Source organism: Scophthalmus maximus, chromosome 12 (genome assembly GCF_022379125.1).
Source record: "Scophthalmus maximus strain ysfricsl-2021 chromosome 12, ASM2237912v1, whole genome shotgun sequence".
NCBI classification, from domain to species: domain Eukaryota; kingdom Metazoa; phylum Chordata; class Actinopteri; order Pleuronectiformes; family Scophthalmidae; genus Scophthalmus; species Scophthalmus maximus.
The window spans coordinates 19,610,367-19,630,553 of record NC_061526.1 but is presented as its reverse complement, the minus strand read 5'-3'; the positions used below and the strand labels follow the sequence as shown (position 1 = coordinate 19,630,553).

At 42.9% G+C, this 20,187-nt stretch overlaps 2 protein-coding genes across 4 annotated transcripts in view; one reads left to right on the top strand and one right to left on the bottom strand.

Annotated features, from left to right (window-relative positions):
- The window catches only part of snd1 (staphylococcal nuclease and tudor domain containing 1), a 157,028-nt gene extending 146,012 nt beyond the window's left edge, over window positions 1-11,016 (bottom strand). Inside the window, exons 1-7 of the mRNA XM_035648341.1 lie at window positions 10,793-11,016; window positions 8,023-8,172; window positions 7,122-7,242; window positions 6,674-6,755; window positions 2,384-2,544; window positions 841-932; window positions 46-204 (exon numbers count right to left, since the gene is read on the bottom strand). Of these exons, the coding sequence (XP_035504234.1) occupies window positions 46-204; window positions 841-932; window positions 2,384-2,544; window positions 6,674-6,755; window positions 7,122-7,242; window positions 8,023-8,172; window positions 10,793-10,867 (840 nt within the window). The 5' untranslated portion in view covers window positions 10,868-11,016. The remainder of the gene's footprint in view (window positions 1-45; window positions 205-840; window positions 933-2,383; window positions 2,545-6,673; window positions 6,756-7,121; window positions 7,243-8,022; window positions 8,173-10,792) is intronic.
- pax4 (paired box 4) lies at window positions 9,814-18,680 on the top strand. 3 transcript variants are annotated; one of them, XM_035648379.2, is made up of 12 exons: window positions 9,814-9,852; window positions 13,194-13,247; window positions 15,458-15,509; window positions 15,708-15,838; window positions 15,934-16,149; window positions 16,231-16,321; window positions 16,633-16,764; window positions 16,894-16,976; window positions 17,063-17,126; window positions 17,285-17,358; window positions 17,673-17,778; window positions 18,077-18,680. In XM_035648379.2, exons 3-12 carry the CDS (start codon window positions 15,476-15,478, stop codon window positions 18,394-18,396), a joined length of 1,251 nt encoding a protein of 416 aa, XP_035504272.2. In that variant the 5' UTR covers window positions 9,814-9,852; window positions 13,194-13,247; window positions 15,458-15,475; the 3' UTR covers window positions 18,397-18,680. The 3 variants fall into 3 exon arrangements, with proteins under 3 accessions (XP_035504272.2, XP_035504254.2, XP_035504264.2); XM_035648361.2 differs by having other exon boundaries at window positions 16,891-16,976; XM_035648371.2 differs by lacking the exons at window positions 9,814-9,852; window positions 13,194-13,247 and having other exon boundaries at window positions 14,860-15,509; window positions 16,891-16,976.
- Window positions 18,681-20,187: the final 1,507 nt, after the last annotated feature.

Below are 20,187 nucleotides of genomic sequence, written 5' to 3'. Positions count from 1 at the left end.
TGCAATGACACCGCCTCCGGCTGGGGGCCGATTCCCGTGACTGACCGGGTGAAGGATTGTGCCCAGTATGATCTGGTTGGGGCAGCTCTCCAGGATGATCTGAACGTCTCTCTGCAGAAGTCGGGATTCGGTAAAGAATTTGGCCTCTGCTGCGAATGACTCCGGCGTCTCTGTGCCATCCGCTTCTCGCTTGAACGTGGGACACTGGAAAGAGTACAACATTTTTTTTTTTTTAATTCACCATTATACTAATGCTCTGCCTCAATCAATCAGGTCTTTTACAAGCTTTGGAGTCCAAGTTCAAGTCCAATTTAATTCATTACTTCAACACTGCAAAAGAAACATTTTTGCAATTCCCAGTAGTCAAACCGGTCATTCTTGGGGGGTTTGTGTGCACACATTTTTAAACATTGATATAATCTGTTATTCCCGTGTACTGCTATTATCCTCTTTTAACTGTCACCTTGCTTTACATTCTATCTGTAGTCTCCTTTTGAATGTGGCAAAACGCCAGACAGATAAACACAACAGGCGCAGCGAGCAGACGAGCTTTTGAACGACGAGAAAAAGAACACCTTGAAATGGATGTAATATCTTCAAGTGGGAGATGAGAAAGATAAGTTATCTTGAATGGCCCATTGGCACAGCTGGGCTTGGTGAAAGAGACTGATGGGGAAATTTAGCTGAGCGGATATGACACAGAGAGGACAAACACAGACTCTAAGAGAGGACGCTTCATTTATTCATTTATTCTAACTACTTGTCCTTACTAGTTTGTGAACAAAAATAAAGTGTTTCAACGTTTCACATTTAACCGTGAGTGCAGAAAGTGGTGGTTACCTTGACTCCAGACAGCATGACAGTGACCAGGTAGTGGTCAGGGAGCAGCAAGGCACGAACAACACTGCCGTCACGCACATGCTCGATGATGGCTGGAGGGAGGAAGGAGAACAGAATGTAGAAGTGATGAGGGAGGAGGAGGAGAGGACACTGTGTCGAATCAGGCTCTCAGATTTAACGTACTTATTTGTTATAGTGAAAAACGAGCTTGAGGACTGAAAGATTTGGCATCGAAAGTGAAACCGAAGGTGCCTGAGGTCAGTGAGGCAAGACTAATTAATCTCGGAATTTTTGGATTGAATTTATTTTGATCTTCTTTCATCCTGGGAAGATGGTCATAGCATGTTTTCTCTCTTTCAGCAGTGCCATGTATGATGTGCATTACGTTCAAGACAATAATACCCATGATCTGCTGACAACCACAGTGTTTCAGTGAATAACAAGACTTAAGTGTTTTTTCTGGAGGATCGCTTTTTGAAGCAGACTCCTTGTCGGACTGTGTGATCCACTTAAAGGGGCACTCCGACCAAAACCACTCAAACAAACACTCACTACAGTCAGGTGAAAAGCGTCGCTGGACATTAACGTTGTGCAATTTCCTTCTTCAAGTTACAAGGACAAATTTTGACAACGTCTGTAAACCTGAACCTTATTGGACAATAACAAAGCAGAGTCAAATCAGAGGACTGTCCCCAGATACATCATTTTTTTCCCTTTTTTTTTAAACATTCGTACAAACTTGACTAACAGGTTGATTTGCGACTTTAAACTTTGGACTGATTTGTGAATGTCAACTAACAAGCTTAAAATCTTATTGACACTAATCTGATCCCATAACAATGCAGCTCATACTCACCTTGTTACTCTACCACCTTCCAAGCTAAATACTTTCAGACTGTCACTTTGAGTTTCTAACAACGTTATATGCAGCATAACAAAGTGTGAGGCAAGGTCACTTCTTCTGAAAAGCTTTCGAGGTATGACATTCGATTTGTGCCCGAATTCATATCGCTCATCTGTTGTTTTCTGCGTACAGCTTGTGTTGCATGAATGCGTCTGTGTGTCTGTGTGTGTGTCCGCACAAGCGGATGAGAGAGAAATTGGTATTCTGGTCCTCGCTGCGTCTTACAGCACATTTAAAAGCTCTTGGGCTGGATTGCCACCTCCAATTCCGGTCTCTCATGAATGGTAAGAACAAGAAATAAAAGAATGTGGGGAGAAGAAAAAAAAAAGAAGGCCCTGTTCATTTTCCCATTCAATTAAAGGGTAGTGAAATGAGCTGAGCCGCTGTTAACGACGGCCGTCTTCTGGAAATGAATTGAGTGGCACATTACACCTCGGGTAGGTCAGAGATGAGAGACTGGGGGAATGAGCCGGGGAAAGGTGATACACTGTGTGCCATTACATGCCCGAAGATTCAGAGTGAACAACCTTCAGTCAATATTCGTGGATTCCTGACACATCCTGAAAATTTGTCTTTTAAGGGAAAATAGGCTCATGCAATATGATGTGTGCGCCTTTATATGCCGTACACATTCCTTACCGTTGATGGGTTTCTGGTGCAGGGAGTCAACGAAGTTGCGGGGATTCTCGATGGTGTATTTGACGTCGCGGACTGTGTGTGTGCCGCCGCCCTCACTCCATAAGCCCTTCTTAGAAGACTTTGACTGGTCCTCCAATTCACAGAGTCTGGCCTGATCTGGACTGGTCACACAAATAAAGAGGAAAGTTTAAGACACAATAAAAACAACACCACACAAAAGTAAACACTTAAACTCAACTGTTAAATTGACAAAGTCATTATGTTGCTTCCTGTAAACAGAAGATAGCTGTATAATCTTCTGATAATCTGACTGACTTCAATCCATTTGAGTTTTTCGCTTTTTCAACGAACCAATATAATAAAAACTAAAAGGTTGTGGACATGAAACACATTTCCTTGCAGCTGAGCGAATCCGATACTGAAACTCTCACAGATGGTTCGTCACCAGCTTTCGGAAAATCAAAATGCTTTTAATGAACACAGCTGCACTGATGAAGTGTTTTAGCTGAACTGCCAGTTAAAGTACTGTTCATAACTAGGTTACAGTTCTATAACAGGGTTTTTGAACGTCATAAAACCCCTTTTAACGACGCACTTGAAAACGGACACAGCTAGCTCAGCCTGTTAACAGGTCGCAGTTAATTTCACACCAGTCAGAAATAAGGTTTTGATTGTGGCGTTTCACCCCTTGTTAAGTTTAACGTGCTCTGAAAAAAACATGGCCGACCCACAGCCCTGCTCCAATGGGCAAATATTAGAATTTCAAGAACTACAATTTCAACAACTTGTGGGCAAAGTGAAAGTCGCCTAACTTCCATCGAGTTGGATCCATCATATTACAGCAACATTTTTATCTCTTCTGTGCAACTAAACTGTCAATGGTTCGAAGTGCTTAAGTGCTCATTCAAAGGACTGCATTAGTTTGATAAGATTCCTGCTTTGTTGAATTAAGTGCTGCACAAATCGCCGCTCCTGACATGCTGTACTCTTGTTGTACCAGATGATCAGATTGTAACTGCTTAAAAAGATCCATCCGAGCGTTTTGCAGGGCGACAATAGCAGTGTTTGACAGCTCCTTCAGAAGAAAGGCAACCACGCAGCTGGCTACAAAAAACACTATCACTTCCACGCTGGCTCTCTAAATTGCACGGCTTAATGCTTTTTGAGGGTTTTAATTATTCAGAACTTCAAATGGCCAACAGGCTTTTGTTTTACCAAGAAGCAAATCCTGCCCACTTGATATGGGAGAACGATGTTGACTCTGGCTTCTTGGAAATGGAACAACATGAGTTTTACTACATCTTGCCGCCTAAAAGACATTGTTCCCCTTTATAGGGGCAACAAAGTGGGTCTGATTTAAAATGTGAGGCAAATAAACACACACATAACCTGTTCTACAGCTGTGTGCTCCCTGTTGGGGGGCGGTGGCCTCTATCTCGCCTTCCCCTCTACACTGATGTAGCTAATAAACTGTTTCTTGCTTACTGGGCAACAATAGTGCAACTTTCTGCAAGAAGTCCACTGTGTTTAAGCTACTTAAGAATTTTAAGTGCTGGACAATAACAGACAGCTACAAAGAGCAGAGTGAGAGACACTAACAATGCAATCAAGGGAAGCAGACATTGTAAAGCCACAGAAATAAATGGGAAAGAAACTCACAAGCAGAGATTGATTAAGATACAGAAATAAATCCGTGTGTGTGTGTGTGGAGGCAGATGATAGTGAACTCATCCATGTCTCCAGGGGGAGAATGGTTTCTTATTTGTGTCAGCAAATCCTTCCAACTGACCATAATCAAAACGGATATTGATGGGCAAAGCTGAGCTAGAGGAGGGGAAACCAGGGCCAAGGGAAAAAGAAAAATGCCAATTCCCTTATATCTGAACAAACTGAAGGCTACATCTTTCATCTGCATATGGCTCCCGCTCCCCTGTGCAACCGAGAACACTTTAAATAGATACGAAATGTTGAATGTTTATAGCTCCCTGTTGACTTTGAACAGTTTATGAGAGGGTGTAGGAAGTCCTGTTCCCTAGTGTACTTGACAGGAAGGGTTCCACTCCAAGTGAGAAGCATTGCCTGAGCAAGTACACTTCAACCCCGCCCTAAGATATTAAAGCTGCATTTCCATCGCCGTAACTTTCCCCAGGAACTAGGAAACTTTGAAGGGACCAGGGTCCCTGCTTGTGGGGTAGTATTTACAAAAGTAAAGGAACCATTGGGGTGAGGCTTGCACCTATGAAGGTCAATGAGTGGTCGAGTACCCTAGCTTTTTACTAGTGCTCGCCTCTTCCCCGATCAACAGAAGCTCCATTCGAATCTCCTCCATGTTTACAATTAATGTAGTATTGCTTGATTTACTTAGCCTCATTGTTGTAAGTCTAGTATTCCGCATACCCGTTTCCTTGGGGAATGGAGGGGAACAACGATCTAAAGGAACCTTTAAGTTCCTTGAATTAAGTATCTGGGACTTAAGGTCCCAGGTATTTTTGGTCGAAACTCAGCATTACACCGTTAAACCAGCACTCAGTCAAAGCCCCCCTCCCCTGCCTGTGGTTTTAATTTGTCAAAAGGAAGGTGTACCGACGTGGAATCTGACCATTTTCAAGGTCTCAGCATGTTAGTGAATGGATTAAATATTCTGAAAGAAAGGCGGTCTGTGCAACAGAGGCTGAGACGCAAGACAGAGTGCAGAGGACTGATGAATGTGTCTGTCTCAAGCACCGTTTGGCTCAGCACCAAGGACATTTTTATGCCTGATCGAATCAATTTGAAACAGTCAAATCATGAACTGAAAACTTACCAGTGAGATGTAAATAAATATAAATCTGACCAACAAGGACAGTTGCAAGGTAGGATACATCTGTGAACAGCGGCGTAGGGAGGGCACAGGTAAAATTCAATCATATTTTCACTTCTGCAGCACAGCTTGGCTGTCTGGCAAGTGAAAAAAGGTTCCATGCTAACGAAGTATAACATTGGAGTCTGATTTGTGAGAAGGTTCCTGTTCGTTCCTTTTTGCGCTGATAAACAAAAGTGAACCTGCCCAGGAACAACAGTGCCTCCACCTGCTCTGGTGCACTGCTCAATGCTGGCCCCAGCCTTTAAATTTGTCAGTGGGCCGCGTTTCCAGACTCGCAGTCAGTTTCTGAGCACATGTTTAACTGCACTGTCCGAAGTTATCATCGTTATCATCACCACCGTAATTATCATTGGTGTGATCGGCGTAGTCAGTCACGGGGGGTAATGATATTGGAGGGCTTGATCATCAGGGGACATACTAAAGCCTAAAGTCCTCGCTGAGTGATGGGCCTCCCCTTCGGCTAAATGATGCCCACTTACACTTAAAGCATCGTTTACATTAGTGCTTGTTCTGGGCCATTGCACAGGATGCTTGAAATGGGTCATTAGTGCCAAAATATTCTCATCATCTCTGTACATGTTGGAAGATACAAATGTAGCAGCATGAGTCAGATTACTTGTAATGTGTGTAATGTGCAAATACTGCCACTGGGGGAGGGGGGCTATACAGCACTTATACGGTCATACAGCGCTGGGTGTGCAAGTGTATTTAGGGGATTGGCTCTTAAGGGCAATGTGGCAGAAAAGGGCTTCAGAGGGACGTTGTTGTTGGAGCAGCAGGGTAATACTGCCACCATCTGGGACACCATGGCTTTATCTCAATTCTCAACAGTGTGCCAGTTGATGACTTGTATATATAGATCTCACTACAGATTTGCCAGTGTTGTGCTGCAGCAGATTAGAAGTTGTTGACAGTGAATCCTTCCTCATTCTGTGAAACAAAGTCATGGGGTTGCAAACAAAAACAAGCTTTGACGTCAAAAGTTAGTTTTGAAGGGAAAGCATCTGATTTCATTGTCTTGCAAAATAACACTCCCGAGGTCAGTCATGCCAAAATATCTTAGGTGGTTTTCACACCTCAAAGTCCAGACCAAGGTCTAAACTGTTCAAAATTAACTGAAAAGTACAAAGGTACGGACCAAACAAGGTAGGTGTGAAAGCATCGGAAAAAATATGATATATAAACACAACATATACCAAGGAAAAACCACAACATATGTTATAGTCACATATTTCTTTTGATACTGGATTATAATATATCAGACCACAAAATTTCAGCTAAATGTGTTACTTTTGGAGTCTTCTTAGCCAAAAGCAGACAGACGGAGAGTACACCTTTTTCCACATTTGCAGCAGAGAGCAAATTCAAATTGTCGTTCAGTCAGCATATAAAATATCCATGTCAACAAAAAGGAGCAAACGTCTTACTTGTTCCCTCTGATTCCTTCCCTGCGGACTGTGGCAAAGCCCTCGTTCACCAAAGTCTCAGCAATGTTCTCGCCGGTTGTGTCTAAGAGACAGCAGAAAAGATAATTTCAGAAAAATAATAAAATCATAATTTGACGAGATAAGAATCAATTACAAAAACGCTTTCTGCAAACAATTCAGTTACATTTTACCTGAAGTTAATAAGACAGAACCAGGTCCATCAAAATAATAAAACTAAGATATATGACAAGATTTCGAATTCCGTGTGAACAAAGTAGTTTGATAGCACCCTCAAAACTCTGTGGAGACACCTGAGTTGTCCCTAATAACTTAACTTGAACAAATAATCTTGTAACATTATTCCAGCATGGAATCCAGCATATACCCATGCTGTGTGTGGACATTGTTCAGGGCTAGTTAATGATTTTATGACTGACAGTGGACTCACCTTTCCCCAGGTAGACCATGCCGTACTCCCTGCCCAAAGCAGTCTTGATTTCCACAGTGAAGCACACTTCTTTGCCGATTAGTTTCTTCCGCAGGAACTCTCTGGCTTGAAAGGCCCATGGCTGCAACACAGACAGGAATATTAATACTTCCATATCGTGATCCGATCAGAAGTTAACGGTGTATTGTGACTTATTATCAGCAGTTAAACAACTAGCAGAGACATATTGCTGTAATGACAAACATAACCCTTCATTTTAAATGTATATGGTGTATAGTGAAGTGAAAATAGTACCCACTAAATGCAATAATTAACAGCATGATGATCATCTTTGGAAAAACTGCAGTGCTTTTTCACTGTGATATTATCTTGGTCAAAGTAAACTATTTCTGTCAATGGATTTATCCATTTTTTTTCCATCTGATAAAAATAAAAAGGCATGACCTTCTGTCAAAGCCTGGTTGGAAAATGTATAAAAAAGTAAACAGCAGACAAGTGTTGTAGATAGTCCATCTATCTACAACACTTGTAGAAGTCCATCACTTTATGTGCGAATGTCAAATTACATCAGCGATATCTTAAATCCTGGAGTTCAACTGAGAACAAACTGACATATTTATCTCTAGTCTGCATCATCAGTTAAACAAACAGGTATGGTCTGAATTCCAATTCATACGTAATTTAACAACTACTCAATCGAACTGAGAAAAGGAAGTCATGTAAAAGTAAAATTTCCCCACATTAAAAACAAAGAGGAACACAAAAGCATTAACCGCCGAATTGGAGTAACACAGTGTGTGCTGCCCGGCTACTTACCAGGACCTTGTTCTGCCTTTGCCACACGCACGCATGCACGCACACAAATAAATAAATAAATAAACAAACACACAATGGGACTCACCTCATCGGGGGTGTCCTTGGTGTCGGGCTGGCCCTGAGCAGCTCGGCGGGCCATTGCCCCTGCTCGGATATTACTGAGATTGATCTGGCGCTCCGGGGGTGGGCCACCTCGAGGTTGGCCCCGCACAATGATAGCACAGCCCGACAAGACCTGGACAGATGACAATAAAGACGGTGAATTGGAGGGGAATACAGTCAACAGTAACTGTACCGGCCTTTGTTTCAACCAGCAAGAGGAGATAAAACATTTAAACCTGCTCGTTTCTTAAAAAATATTATGTAAATTTCAGTCACCTGTGTTGAAGGAAGAAGCCAATGGCAACTTTCAGTTTCTATTCCTTCAAACAATACATTCGCTCCGGTACATTTAGTAAAGCGTTATATTTGCATTTACACTGTGACAAGAGTCAGTCTGATAAGCACTGTGAAAGGAAGGGACAGATCCAAAACTGCTGTAACATAAACAAGCACAGCAGATAAGAAAATAAAGATATCATCAATTTAAGCGGTGAATGACTGGTGTGGGGATGTTAATCAGTTGCCGATTGGTGGAAATCACAGCAGCTTTAAATCACCAAAGATGTATCAGGACAACTATTATGGCTGTAGAGCTGCAAAGCAACCTCAACTCCACGTTGCCCTGTTGACAGTCTGTCATTCAAACGCGGAGCGAGATCACGCCGACTGATAGCGTAGCTAAATATGGGGAAAAGACGAAAGATAAACTTCAACTGGGTTTGACAACCATGGCATTTACACGAATCTGAGCAAACACCTTTTATATGTGGACTCTCCAGTGTGTCTGCAGGGAGCATCACAGGGGGGCTGTTGATCTAAGATGTGGGCAAGATAAACTCTTCCATCACACCAGCACCGACTGACTCGGCTCGTCCAAGTGTAAGCAGAAGGGTTGCTGTAACTCTTAAATGCCAACCTGGCATGGAAAAAAAAAAAAAAAAGAGGCGAAGGGGGGCTACACCTCCTTTCTCAGTTTACAAAATTACCACGTTCCACTTGGAATTCACCACATCACTTTTCTCAAGGCCCAGAGAGGCCTGTATTACATGAAGGTTTTACTATATTGCTAAATTATGTGTGCAAAATAATTTAAAGGCTGAGATGATACAAATCTGGTGAAAGCCAGGAGTTTAATTTGAAATTAGTTTCTCACCAAAAATCCTTTTAATCCAACTACACTGACTCTGGTGAACACAAGAAAAAGGCTATAATTATTTCTTCATAAACCCTCAGTTCCTTTGGTAATAAACCCACAAGAGAGTAACCGACTCACACATCCCTCTCCGGGGAGGACACCAATGCCTACCTGTTTACCACATTTTCTAAAAACAGCCCTGCTTCAAATGCCTGGAGACGAGCGCGGCGAGTGTGTTGACTGTGCTCTCTGTGATCAAGTACAATGTTGATGAGGAGGACCATGAGAGACACGCACCCGGTTTTTAAACCCACTCCACAATCAAAAACAACTGAACATGTGGCGCAGGATAACTGCCTTTAAGTCTGTTTAAGTCTTGCAAAATAAGTTAGTAAAATCAAAACTCCTGTGGGAATATTGACTTTGTGGGAAAAGAAGCAAAGCAGTGGGAGGCAGAGGCACCGTCCAGAGGTTAAACTGGGCAACAAAATCTGTTGACTCAATCTGGATAAAGTAAAGGCAAGGCAACTTTATTTGAGTTAAAGGTCAACTTTAGTTGAGTTAAAGGTCAACTGGTCAACTTTAGTTGAGTTAAAGGTCAACTGGTCAACTTTAGTTGAGTTAAAGGTCAACTGTAGTTGAGAGCAACGGGTCTGGCCAAGTCTACGTGAAAGTAAGGTAAAGTCATTTAACAAGTTCTAAGGACTTGCTTTTATGTAATGTTGTCTTTTTATATACAGATATATAGATATATATCTATATATATAAATATATATGTGACCTGAAAACCGTATTATTGTTGGACTGCTGATTTTAATTGTCTTTGATTTGTATGTTTTTGTGAAAGCACCTTGTAAGTAACACACACACACACGAATGGGAGATTATAGGGGGGCAAGAGGGCTGGAGCTACGTGTCAGTTTCCCGTGGTCTCTCCTCACAGGGGGACTACATTCAAACGAGTTTAGCTTCCACGCTAGTTAGGCAAGGTTTTTGATTCCCGTGTGGTCAACAACAACAACAACATAATAATAATAATTATTTAACTGTGTGGAATAAACGCTGTCAAACTCCGGCGGCACCACCGGACCGCGAACTTTGTTCACGCACGCTAACACTTGCTGGAACAGTGGATGCTAGTTAGCTACTAGCCGTTAGCCTGGAAACTAAACAGCTGTGAGCGTCACAGCTAACGAGCTCCTACATGGCTTCTGGTGTCCAGCCGCCAGTTTGTCACTGTGTTAGCGCGCGAGTCGTCCGTCTCGTCGCAGTGGCCCTTCCACATCACAAGAGAAATTATGACTTTAAGTCATTTAAAACTACCAAGATAGCACACACGTGCTAATGTCAATTAGCTTCAGCTCATTAGCAGACTGGCTAATTTTAGTAGCATGCCAGCTAACCCAATGTTAGCTGGCATGCTACCGCGGCCAGGGATGGCTGAACAAATTGGGACAGTGACACACTGCCAGCACGTTGCATTCAACGCACGAGTGCATTTCAATTGCCAGTGAAGTTCCGGTGAAGTTGTGTGCCATGCGACCGTTAGTCGAGCCTCCATTAGCCCTGGGCTCACTCGGCTAACTAGCTCTACGAGTGAGTGTGTCAGGAGTCCTACCATCTTCACAATTCCTCTTTGCAGAGCTGCAGACGCAGCGGCTGCTGTCTGAGCTGGTGCCGAAACGGATGCCATGTCCACCGGGTTGAGATATAACGCCGTACGAGGGGGGTGACCAGGTGAGGGAGCCGGGACTCTTGAGTGAGTGACTGCTCTACTGGAAGCCAAGAGGAAAAAAAGGGCTGAGCACCGATCAACACACACGTTATACCGGAAACACACTTTGCCATGCATACACACGCGTCAGAACGCTTCCGGGTCTGGGGAGCGGAATGAATGGGAGTGGACGGGGCGCCCCGTCGACCGCGTGAGCAAATTGAAACAAAGTGTTCCGGGGCAAGACGTGCGACACGTCAGCATAGTGTTAACCCAGCTGGCGCTGCCTTCACGGTCTGTCGGAAAGGAGAGATCACACTTGACTCGGAGCGCCGGAATTGGTCCGCGTCAGAACTCGCCTGAGAATAAACTGTTTTTTAAGATTCCCTTCTTGTCAATGACATTTGGTGATGTTTGGTTGCATATCCACCGATGAGTAGTCAAGAGTAACTGTTCAAAGTCAGTTCGGCGTCATTACTTTTTCAAAACGCAAACTAAAATAGGCCTAAAAACTGGGCTCAAGTGACAAAAAATGATGTTTTTTAACGATTAATACAGGTTTTTCCAAAATACTTTGTTGGAGGGAAATACTTTTTTACATATAAATAAATAAAATAAAGGTCCCCACATTCTTTGCTTTTATTTTTCCATTTCACATAAATGCCCCTAAAAAGTGACAAAGAGATGTGTCAAAACTTTTTCACTTTGTTTTAGATATAGGTTGATATAAAATATAGTTTAACCAGTGTAGTAGCTAATTGACTTATATTTCACTCTGTATGTAACTGTTTTTGTTTCCGACAGATACATTTACCCCCTTCTCCTGCATATTCTTCTGAAATGAAATAATCAGAATAAGAATAAGAATTTCTTTTTTTTTAATTTCTAGTAACTATATTTTATGCACATTCAAAAAAGTGCGCTGATGACATCAGTGACATCATGACAGGGCTGTTACGTTGGCAACAGAAAGTGTAGTTGAAAATTAGATTTCAACTGTACTGTAAGGTAATTTTAGATGAGAGGTTGTCACCCCCTAAACAGCACTTGCTGTTCCCACGGCAACCATGTTTAAGACACAACCCCTTCATGACGTCGCTGATGTAATCAGTCCAAATTTAGGGACAGAAAAACAGAAAGACAGACAGAGCTTTACCTATTTATATCATTAGACATGAAAATAAATATATATTTTTGCTTGTTCTGCACGGCAGCTCCCACATGTGACTGTGGGTAAAAACAACATTTATGCTCTGGGGACCTACTCTAAATATTTGCAATACCTTGTAGTGTTTTTTTATGTATCGTGACTCTTTTAATGCTCAGACATTCATTCCTAAAAGAAGTAACTCGTAATGATCACTGTGCGTGCGTGCGTGTGTGTTTGTGTGAGAGAGAGAGAGAGACAGAGGCTGGATACCATTATCAAAGGAAACAAATACATGTACAGATTGTAAATGAACAATTTTTCAAAAAGTGACTTTCTTCAAACTTACTTGATGCACACAATCACCCATTGGTATTTCATATTCTGTAGATCTATTATTGTGTTTCTACTTAAAATGTTATTGTTACAAACAAATCCCTCTTCCCCATTCTACCATCTCTGTCCAAGCTTGTATGTATGCATACTGCAAATTATAGTGGCTCATGAGCGATATCTAAATGTGAGGCGATATCGCCCTCTGGGTGTCAAATCACACAACACTGGCAACACCACTACAGTTGTGTACTGTAGCTGGAAGTTCTGGACATTTTACTTTCCATGAGCATTTGTGACTATGTTTTAGTATGTTTGGATGTTCGCACCAGTCTGTCAGTGGATGTGAGGTGGATTATTTGGGGGGATTCTCAACAACTAAACATCACCCAACAAATATAGATATTGAGGTTTGGTAATTCGAGAAAGTTACAAATTACCAGAACATACTCAAAAAGTGATTCACTTACTTCAGCTGCTAAAGGAGAGAGACTGGCATTGCAATATCACTTGAGGTAAAGGAAAGAAAATATAGTGATTTACATGATACAGTATGAATTTCTAATCAGGTGACTATCAGACTGAAGAAAATAATGACATGATGTTTAAAAATTGAAAGTTATTGGGCACCGTAGACCATGAATCTTATCACTATCAAAAAGTACTTTACTGAAGGCACTCATATGGACATTTGAATGAAAATAAAAAAAGAAAATGTTGAAAAGACTGTCATACCCATAGTGCAAAATGAAAATGAAAGATGATCACGCATGAGAAGGACCCTAAACACATTCATCCTAACACTGACCTTGTGTTCCTCTTCAGGTACATCCATAATGGTCAAAGGTTATAAAGGCCCCTTCTCTTATTGGACAGCAGGTAAAGACCAAATTGCTTTAAAATATTTGATCTACATTTGGTGATTATTGTAAATAACCTGCTTGGATAACATGCATCTTATATGGGGAGTTACGAATAGTGGCATACACTACATCCATTTGGATACGATTCGCAAAAATGTTTTAACATTTGTCATTGAGTAAAAACCTCCACACCAACAAACCCAACGAGACAGTGGAAAGCAGGAAAGCAAAAATGTAAAACATGGAGGTTTTCATTATTTTCTTTGCTGTTTCATTACACGAAGAAGAAAAAAATTGCAAGCGACCACGGAGGCAGCTCCGTTGCGCACACGGCACCTCGGTGCGCAACGGAGAGGTTTTGGTAACCCTTTTTACGCGGCTGAATTATTCAAAATGTTAACACTTCAGGACACAGCATGTCACGGATATATGTGTTTTATACACAAGACCAACACATGGGACGTGTAATCATCACGTAAACTTGTTCTGTGGCTTGATTTAAGCACTTAAAACTCCCGCCCCTGCCTTTGGCGAGCCCTGATGAAAATTTACGCACCGCGAATATGCGGCGCTGTCGAAACAACACAACCAAAGTACTTTAATCAACCTCGTTTGGCACGCACTGTACGTGCAATAAACTACTATAAATCAATGACCGTGTAAACTCCACGGTAATAAATAAAAAAAGGCCCGCCTTATTTGTCCTTTGTCTCGGTTGGCAAGGAGACGATGGTGTCCAAAATGGCTCTCCTCTATCTAACCTGGCTGATTGTACACACAGAGTGTTATTGTCCTCTAACTCAGGGTTAATGTATAATTTGGGCCATATGGCATTTTAAAATGTGAGCCTTTATTTCGGTGGCACTTCGATCTGTGTGGACCCAACTAATGATATTCAATTAGTCATTAAACAGACCAAAGGACGAGCCTCATGTGGGTTTTCACATGGGCTAATATTTGCTCGTCAAATATTTTCCTTTGAAACGTTTACAACGCATTTTTATCTGCTGGCTGCCCAAGGAACATCTGTGAGGGTTATTTTAGCCTCCCTCTTCTGGATAAACGAGGTCCCCCAATTGGCCATTTCCCTGCGCCCATGCACGAGTCTATTTGTCCACGTTTTGAAAGAAAATGTAATAAAGAGAGACGGCGTGATGGATTTATGATTTATCAAAAGCACTTTACCATATGGCAGTCGTCATTGGAGCAGATTTCCAAATGTTTGCTTTATGAAAGGAGGCCAGAGTTGCTTTTTTAATCGGAGCCACTTCACCTGGGAAAGGATGCTCGGGTCACGTGACCACAAGGCCCCCCTAAAGGATGGGAAACATACCAGTGTTGACTATTTAGTTTCTTAGAAAGATGGAGTGTTTAACTTCATTACAGCAGGACAACGTGTACTGGGACAGAAGGTTCAAGGACTGGATTGTGTTGCACTGAAAGTCGGAGTTTGTGTGAGTGAGACAGGAGGCAGCCTCTGCGCAAAGGGACACACGTCTGAATTCCCAAACTTCAATGTTACTCTGTCGATTTGCTCATCACAATAATACACAGACGTGTTTGAATTTGAAACGTAATCTACAAGAATTCAGAAGAGGGGATGTTTATTTCATGATACTGAGGAAATGTGCTAAAGCCAAAACAAATCTGCTAAACTCTGATCAGGTGGCGACTGGTGCAACAAAGCCACGTCTACTTATGACAAGAAACAAGCAAAGAAGATGATATCATTTCTTGTTAGGTGATGTCTAATTGTACAAATACAACTCAGTGAGCACTTTCCTCCTCTGTGACTCCTGTTCTATTATTTCTTTTTTTATTTTATTAATGTTCGACGTGCATAAGACCAAACTTAATGCTGGACTTTGAGCTTTGGATGAATCCCTTTTAAATCATGGATTTCCACGATTCACTCCATCTACCTTGTTTTGCAAAGCCTCGTTGTGTGAGTGGAATGAAACGAGGCACCTTCTCATGCTGCGTCCAACTTGAAGGGCACAATGCGCACATGCACTTCCAGGCAATGTTGACATTTCTGGTAACAGGCCAGCGCGTCACGTCGAGGTCTGCAGGCCTATAAATCTCTGCTGGAGGGCGTGCGTCCTCTCATTGTCATCCACCGGAGGTGCGTGGACTGACGTCGTTCTTCCCGAGGACAACATCACACACTATTCATTTTCTTTCTCGTTGTTTTTTTTTTGTTTGTTGGTGTACTTTCATCATCAGGACTGGGAGCCAGCGAAGATGTGCGGAAGACACGCTGATCTGCAAAATAAAGGTTCATTTAACGATCCAATTACGCACTTTAATGCTTTTATCAGATTTAAAGAAAAACACTAAACCACCTGCTGATACTTTGCTGGCGAGTAAACGTGTGTGAACTACAGTAAATGTCGCTTTAAGGGCATTTATTTTTTTTTACAGTAAGTGTGCCATTTAAAGACAAATTCCAACCGTGTAGACTTGTTATGATAAGGTGGTGGACGCGTGAACCAGTTAGGAGGCATGTTTCTGAACGGCAGACCTCTCCCCGAGTCCAAGAGGAGGAAAATGATCGAGCTGGCCTCGGAGGGAGTTCGTCCCAGTCAAATATCCAGGATACTTCGGGTACGGGGACAGAAGAAGAAGAAAAAAACCGCACATTGTGTTACAGCTAGACCGGTAATGTCGATGTAATACAGTGGGAACCTCTGCGTCACCAGGTGTCCAACGGCTGCGTCAGCAAGATCCTGAGCCGTTACCGACGCACGGGACTCCTGGAGCCCAAGACCACAGGGGGGAGCCGACCGCGACTCCTCACCCCCGGAGTCATCTCCACCATAATCCAGTACAAACGGGAGAACCCAACCATCTTCGCCTGGGAGATTCGGAAGCGCCTGGCGGCGGCGCGACTGTGCAAAGTCTCGCAAGTTCCCAGCGTGAGTGCCATTGAAATTCCATGAGAAGTTCCACCCATTGATGAGGCGCATGTGTTTATTTTGCATAATGTGTTCCATAAGGTGTCATCTATAAATCGGATATTAAGAAAGATCCACTTGGACCACGGACCCTTGTGCATGGAGACGAGTGCGCACATCAGCTGTGCGCAGGGTAAGTCACCTGAGAGACACTCCAGGACCTGTGCACTCCAGCTGACGATTGTGGTAACAAACATAATTACAAGTAAACACGGACAAACATGGGCCGAATGTATACTTTCCCAAACAAAGCCTGTTTGTTTCATGTCGTTTATGGAATGAGAAGCCTGCTGATTTTCCACATAAACATACAATCACAATCACAATTTGGGTGAACTAATAAACAAGAGAGAGGAAATCCAGACAGGACATAACATTCTCTGATGCTGATGTAAAAAGCGTGTGTGTCTGTGTGTGTGTGTGTGTGTGTGTGTGTATCCGCAGACTTTGATTCTTTGATTCAAGAAGAAGTGAATCAGAGTGAGCTCGTGTGCAGTGACGTCCGGAAACCTAAAGGTGTCCAGCACCGAAACCGCACCACCTTCACCCCAGAGCAGAGCAGAGCACTTGAGCAAGGTGACTCAAAATCTTTCAAAGTCTTTGCACATGTCAAACTAAGGCTGCATCCCCCCCCCCCCCCCCACACACACACACACACACTCAGAAGAGCATACTGTAAATACATGTTTCCGTCTCCCAAAGCAGAATTCACCCTCAGCCAGTATGCAGATATGTACATGAGAGAGAACCTGTCGGCCAAAATCAAAATTCCCGAGGACACCATCAAGGTAGACTCACACTCATTTTCACAATTTCAAAATGTTCATACAGTAACGCAACAACTCGTGTTGACATAACTGTCCGTCTCTCGCAGGTGTGGTTTTCAAACAGAAGGGCAAAGTGGAGGAGGGAAACCAAACAGAGGAGCGGCACACAGAGTGAGTGTGTCGCATGGCAAGGCCGAGAGATAATACGTGTGTGACACACCGTCATTCAAGCACCACGGAACGAGTTGAAACCGAATGGAAATCCCTTTCGGCACACTCCCGTTCACGCCTCACTATTGTCTGACAAAATCTATTTCTAACCCCAACAGCTGCAGAGCTTCAGAAGAAAAGAGATTTTGTTCTCGTGAATGCAGCGGTGCCGCACAGCCTCACATCTCAGCAGGTACAGTGGAGATTAGCACTTTGTGGGAGAAAACTTTAAAGCCCCTCGGCTTCTTTTCTGCGAGCGGCGGGTTCTTACACGAGCACTCGCTTCCCCGCCGAGGCTTTTGTTGTTTCGCAAGAGAGCTTTCTGTAATGCCGAGCGTCATCTGAGTCGTGGAAAACTTCATATTGCATATTTAGTCATGAATATTTCATGTTTTAAAAGCAAGACTTAAACAATTCTGGGACTTTTGCGAAAGTAATACTTTCCCACAGGTGACAGTAACACACTGTTTAAAGTCTCATTCGAACGGTGTTTGTGTTGATTTGAAGGCAACGGGAGAGTCAAGACTCCACGGTCAGAACTCACACGCCTCCTCACCGTGCAACACTGTTGCCTGGAAATTGCAGAATGGCTGCATTTTCACAACAGACACAGGTAAATAAAAAAATGTTTTATCACATCAGCGTGCTCACTGCGTGTCTGCGTAGTAATTGATTGTCTGGATGCAAAAAAATTAAATAGTGGCATTGTCATGTTGAAGGTGTAAATATAACAGGTGTATGGGGAGTAAGCATATGAAGTGTGGTTCCCACTGACACATATGGCCCTGTAATCTTTAACTGGCCAACCAGCATATGATACATAGTACATATCATTTTGTTTTGTTTTTTAATTCCTTTGAGGTTGCAAACAACGACCAAAAAGCTCTCACTGATTTCTTCCCTTCAATCAGATCCCACAGGTGTCAGTAGCTCCGGACGTCAGACCTCCATCTCAGTGCCGCCCCCGTGCTTCCATCCGTCGAATAACCCGATGGCCCAGAACACAGGCACGACTCCCCTGGCACCGCACACCGAGAGATTCACTTTCCCGCTGGTGCACCAGCCCACAGACTCCAGGACATCCCGCCCACCGGTGACCCAGGCGGTACGAGGCGAGCGCCCGGCGACTCAGTGCTGGACTCAGCAGGGACTTGCTCTCACTTGGAGCCAGTTTCAAACGGATCAGAGGTTTCTGGTCGCCCGGCAGCCCTGGGACGTCAGTCCACACTAGTGCCTGGACATCGGTGAGATAATGCAGGTCCTTTTGAAGGGATGCAGCTTAATGTCACGACTGGAGGGACACGTTCAGGCCAACAGAGGGCGACAAATGACTGACGTTACAACATTGTCCTTCACACACTTTTTTCTTTTTTCCAATGCACTGCAACTTCGCTCATCACTTTTCTCTTGAAATGTCATTAATAAGGAGTACGGCCCTGCAGAAGTTCATAGCTTACGTATCATTCAAAAGTCTTTTTGTAATGGTTCATTGCTTATATTAAAGACAACCTAAAGGATCTGAAGTGAATCTGACTCACTTGTAAAGAAGACAAAAGTGAATGCAGCTCTAAAAGACATGAAGGGCTGAATAAAGCAGAACAGATAGGATGTTAATAGCCTCATTTCATTCAAATGATAATTGGTTTTACTGATGTGAATTCCCAGAAGGCCAATAAACGGGTTCTGCCTGAAAGAGGGTCGATTCTAAAGGGGAACATTTAGTTCTAATAGATCAAATAAATTAAATATGGATATTCTAGCATTACTTTAAACTGGATGCTCTGCAGCACAGTGATACACTACGGTTGTAACATAAATCATATCTCCATGGCTCATTTAAGGTTACCACTATAATAACACATGGATGTTATGTCTTTTATGGCCTGCTGTTTGTTCAAGTGTAGAGTGGGGTGCAGGCGCCCCTCCACGATTTTCTGTTGCATGGAGGGCCGAGGGGAAAATCTATAAAAGTATAGCTTCAAAAAGTCCAAACACGATCTGATATCTTCTGCGCTCGGTATCAGCTTTTATGGCTGCAACAGGACAGAGGCATTGGATTCCTTCGCGTCCCTTTACTGCAGCGGGGAGACGGTAAGACTCTGAGCTTTCTCGATAATTGGTCACCGGAGGGGCGGGGGGAGGCTGGGATCAGAAGGCAAACCGCTTGGTCAGCAGCGGGGAAGTGGCCTTCTGGTAAAATGACCTGTCGGAATTTAACGCTGTGAAGCCGGAGAGGTAAATTACACCTCCACATGTGTGTTGTCATTTCTACTGCGATGTAAATCATGCATTGCTGATAGTGGTCAAGGGGGTTACTCACCGCTGTGGAAAATGACTAAGTTCATTTATCCTGGCTCAGTACTTCCAGTACTTGTACTTCCACCTGTGTATTTCTATTTGATGCTACTTTGAGCTACATTTCACAGGCAAATCTTTGTTTTTATGCCACTAAATCTATTCGAAAGCAACACTTACCAGTTACTTCACAGTTAAGGATTTTAACATTTGAATATTATATAAGTTTATCAAATACAACCCATTTCTATATGGACCATTTTTTTGGTTTTAACCCCTCTGCAAAACAGCGGTGTTTAATTGGGGCTGCTTTTTTTTCTATAAGCTCTTCGCAGTCTCTCTCTCTCACACACACACACACACACACACACACACACACACACAGACACACACACACATGATTTCCCCCTCTGAAAACTTGACATGGTTTCATAACAGCTCATAACAGATCAGATAATAACAAACAAAAAAAAATGATTTGTGGAGTGCAACTTTGTTTTTTCTGCTTCTGTCATATTCAGATTTATCTTGCGACCCCCTGGAGGCTCCTCTGAGCTGGGAACCAACCTCCACATCAACTCTTCGAACAGTAAAAAGGAAGCTTAAAAATTGATGCGTCACTATGAAGAATTTAATATTGTCATATACAACAACATGCCAGTCACAAGGGCCATTCGGGCAAAATGAGGGCTTTTACTTTTGGTACTTTAAGGACATTTTGCTGATG